The sequence below is a fragment of the Ptychodera flava genome, chromosome 4, assembly GCF_041260155.1.
Source record: "Ptychodera flava strain L36383 chromosome 4, AS_Pfla_20210202, whole genome shotgun sequence".
Classification (NCBI taxonomy): domain Eukaryota; kingdom Metazoa; phylum Hemichordata; class Enteropneusta; family Ptychoderidae; genus Ptychodera; species Ptychodera flava.
Window position 1 is genome coordinate 16,979,518 of NC_091931.1, and position 3,257 is coordinate 16,982,774.

Consider the following 3,257-nt stretch of genomic DNA (forward strand, 5'->3'; position numbering starts at 1 on the left):
TTGGTTTGAAATAAAGCTATAAAATGAAACACAATGAAAAATAAAAGCCACAATGGCTCGCATACTCAGTCTGAACTAGCATTCGGCCGAAAAAATGTATTATTCTTGTAGGACTTTCCCCTTGACAGTATTTTTACTGACATTTGGTCCACCACTACCACCGACCATGGATACGGAATCTCAGAGGTTTTGTTGGATCCAGGGCATCGTCCGCTCGCACTGGTTCGTTACTTCCCACAAACTACCTCTGTTTTCGGGAAGCATCCAGCTGCTCGGACAAGAGACCTTGGCAAGCGAAGATGGATCCAGGCTAGCCCTGCGTACATGTCTGTGTGTTCCCGGCGTTATATGACCTCCACCACAGTGGAGGCCGTATAACGCCGGGAACACACAGACCTGTACGCAGGGCTACCCTTCGTAACGTGCTGTGTGTAACGCCGGGACACACAGCATCGTACGCAGGGCTAGATTCAGGGATGCTGTATTAACGGCTAGCCCTACGTGGCACGGGCCGTAACATGGCCGTCCCGCAGAGCTACCGTCGCCCCAACAACGAATATATGGAGAATGTCACTTTTGTCACGACAGGTTAGGCACCCCCGGAACCCGGAAGCCTTTAAACGCAATCGTACCTTGCCCTTCATTGGTTCGACCTCTGAACAAGTTTCATTCCTACTCCGCAATCACCTCGGACAGGTCGTGCCATGCCACGCACCATATCGGACGAACATGGCGGCCAGCTTTACGTTCCAGCTCACCTACTGGGCGCCGAGGTGTATAGCAGTCCTCGCCGGTCTTTGGATCATTCTGAAATCGATGCGATTCGCCCACAAGAAGGTGTTCACCGCCGTATTCCCTCCAATCATGGATCGCATCACGCAAGTCTACAACATAAAGATGAACGACTTCAAACTCGAGCTTTTCCGTGAGCTTACCGACCTGAAGCAACAGAGCAAAGATCCGTTGACCATTCTGGAAATCGGCGCCGGGTCGGGGGCTAACTTTCAGTACTATCCCGCAGGAACGATTGTCGTACCTGTTGAGCCTATGAAAACCTTTGATAGCTATCTGAAATCCAACGCGGAGAAGTGTCCCGACATCACAGTAAAAGATGCAGTTATTGCCTACGGGGAAAACATGAAGACCATCTCGGACGACAGTGTGGATGTTGTGGTTGTAACACTGGTACTATGCTCCGTTCGCAATGTTTCTGCCGTCATGGGAGAAATTAGACGAATACTAAAACCGGTAGGCATTCCTTGGCTTGATCTAACGGAATATGGGGACTTACACGGGGTACACACAGTCGCAAACATGGACTGACATCACATTACTGCAAAGTACATCTAGCTACATCTAGCCACCACAGGCGTTCAAAACATTTATTTGTAAGTGCTTCACCTGTAATTTTGCCATTGGAATACACTGTAGCTACATTTAATTAATGACATTACAGCCAACGAAGTATAGCCTACAGAGAATTGAATGATCTTGTATTGTAATTCAATAATTATATGCAGATAGAAAGTGTGTAAGCTTGGCAATCGCAGTAGGAGACATTGGCCCTCCTTGCGTCGGGCAAATTGTTCCCTGCTCCCAGGCACATAAATCCATGTATTCAGGCAATAATATATAATACAGACCAGTCCAATGAGAATCAGATGCAGAATTAGTGACGTTTGCACAGTTGGCTTGAAGTCCTTTGCTGTTCTCAATAGCTGTTACAGTGAGACGACCATCAGCTAACGAGAACAGCAGAGGTAGCCATTTTTACAGCCAATTCCAATCAAATAGTTTTGCAGCAGCTACTATATATTTTATCCAATGCGATTTCTTTTGTGGAAAAGAGGAGAACAAAGTCGGAAAATCCAGGTACCTCGCACAGCTTTGCACAGCCACTAAAAATCAACGTTGGCTTTCGGTTGCTATTTGTTTGGAACGTACCTTGACATACATCGAAAACGATATTAAATGTCAGCTTTATCACACCATTATCGTATTGGGTGAATGTTTACCATTGAAAGATCCAGTCGTGTGCGGGCGCTCCGGGACATAACTCGGGCCGATTTCTTAGCCCCATCGACAACACCTTGACACATAACAACTTTCTCGTTCTCTTTCAAGGGTGGGAGGTTCTACTACATTGAACACGTCTACAGCGACCAGAGGAACAGCTGGGTTCAACTTGCCCAGAGGACTCTTAATCCAGTTTGGGAATTGGTCACTGGATGTTCACTAACGCGAGCTACCTGGAAAGACATCGAAAGCGGAGGATTTACAAGGGTAAACTACAAGAAATTTAACGCGCCACTATCCGGAGGCGGTGCTCTCATGAGCCCCCATGTGATGGGATATGCGGTCAAGTAACCATGGCAATCAGTTTCATACCGCATCTCTTCGTTGCGTAGCAATGCGGTCGGTTCTTCTTCACATGTCATGTACGTTTCGAACAGTTGCTCAGTCAGTTATTCCACGTGACTGAGCTCTAGAAAAATATGAAGAGCACACCGTCGTAGTTTGTCGGTTTTTTTAAATAAAACATACTGGTTCTTTATAGCCGAAATGTTTGTATGCGATGTTATGCGATCAACGCGATTTTTCTGTCAAGTCATAGTTGTTTTTGCTACTTCCATACACTGCATTTGGCTTTTCCATGGCTTTCCTACCATTTGTATATCTTCTCGGGGAGGGGTTGCTCAGAAACGGCTAGTAATAGATTTACACCAAAATGGTAAATTACATTTTTCTTTCTCACTGTTTTCAAGCCATACATTTGTACAGTTTTCGTTTGTTTACTTGTTTTCAGCTCTGTCGACACAGACCATCATGACTGCACACACATATATGCAGGGAAACTTTAATATTGTTACAAATTTTAATAATTTCAAAAAAGGAAAGAAAGAAAAAGGAAAAACGAACTGAAATGAATACGCAAGAAATTAATGCGGGCTTTTTAAGGGAAACCTAATGCACGCGTATTTATGGATGTTTATAACGTGTAAGTTGCAGGAGTCATCGTCACAGGGGAGGAGATGTCTGATATACAAACAAATAAAAATGCCTGAATGCACAATCTACGTGTACTTAATATCATTTCCTGCACCTTTGTAGTTGTAGTTTATCTATGGCATAATTCATGAAAAATAGGGCTCGGCTATCGGTAGAGTAGCCCTGCGTACCGTGCAGTGTGTTCCCGGCGTTATACGGGAGTTATACGTGGTGGGAGGGCGTATAACGCCGGGAACACACAGGACGGT

The 3,257-nt window shown here is 45.2% G+C and overlaps 1 protein-coding gene across 1 annotated transcript; it reads left to right on the forward strand.

Annotated features, from left to right (window-relative positions):
- The first annotated feature begins 608 nt into the window (after positions 1-608).
- Positions 609-2,563, forward strand: LOC139131032 (thiol S-methyltransferase TMT1A-like). The gene is made up of 2 exons (XM_070696947.1): positions 609-1,248; positions 2,125-2,563. Exons 1-2 carry the CDS (start codon positions 730-732, stop codon positions 2,365-2,367), a joined length of 762 nt encoding a protein of 253 aa, XP_070553048.1. The 5' UTR covers positions 609-729; the 3' UTR covers positions 2,368-2,563.
- Positions 2,564-3,257: the final 694 nt, after the last annotated feature.

Excerpts from the sequence above, each read along its gene's own strand:
- LOC139131032 (XM_070696947.1), top strand. The coding sequence starts at position 730 with ATGGCGGCCAGCTTTACGTTCCAGCTCACCTACTGGGCGCCGAGGTGT. Across the intron at positions 1,249-2,124 it reads TTAGACGAATACTAAAACCG|GGTGGGAGGTTCTACTACAT; the intron begins GTAGGCATTCCT and ends TTCTCTTTCAAG.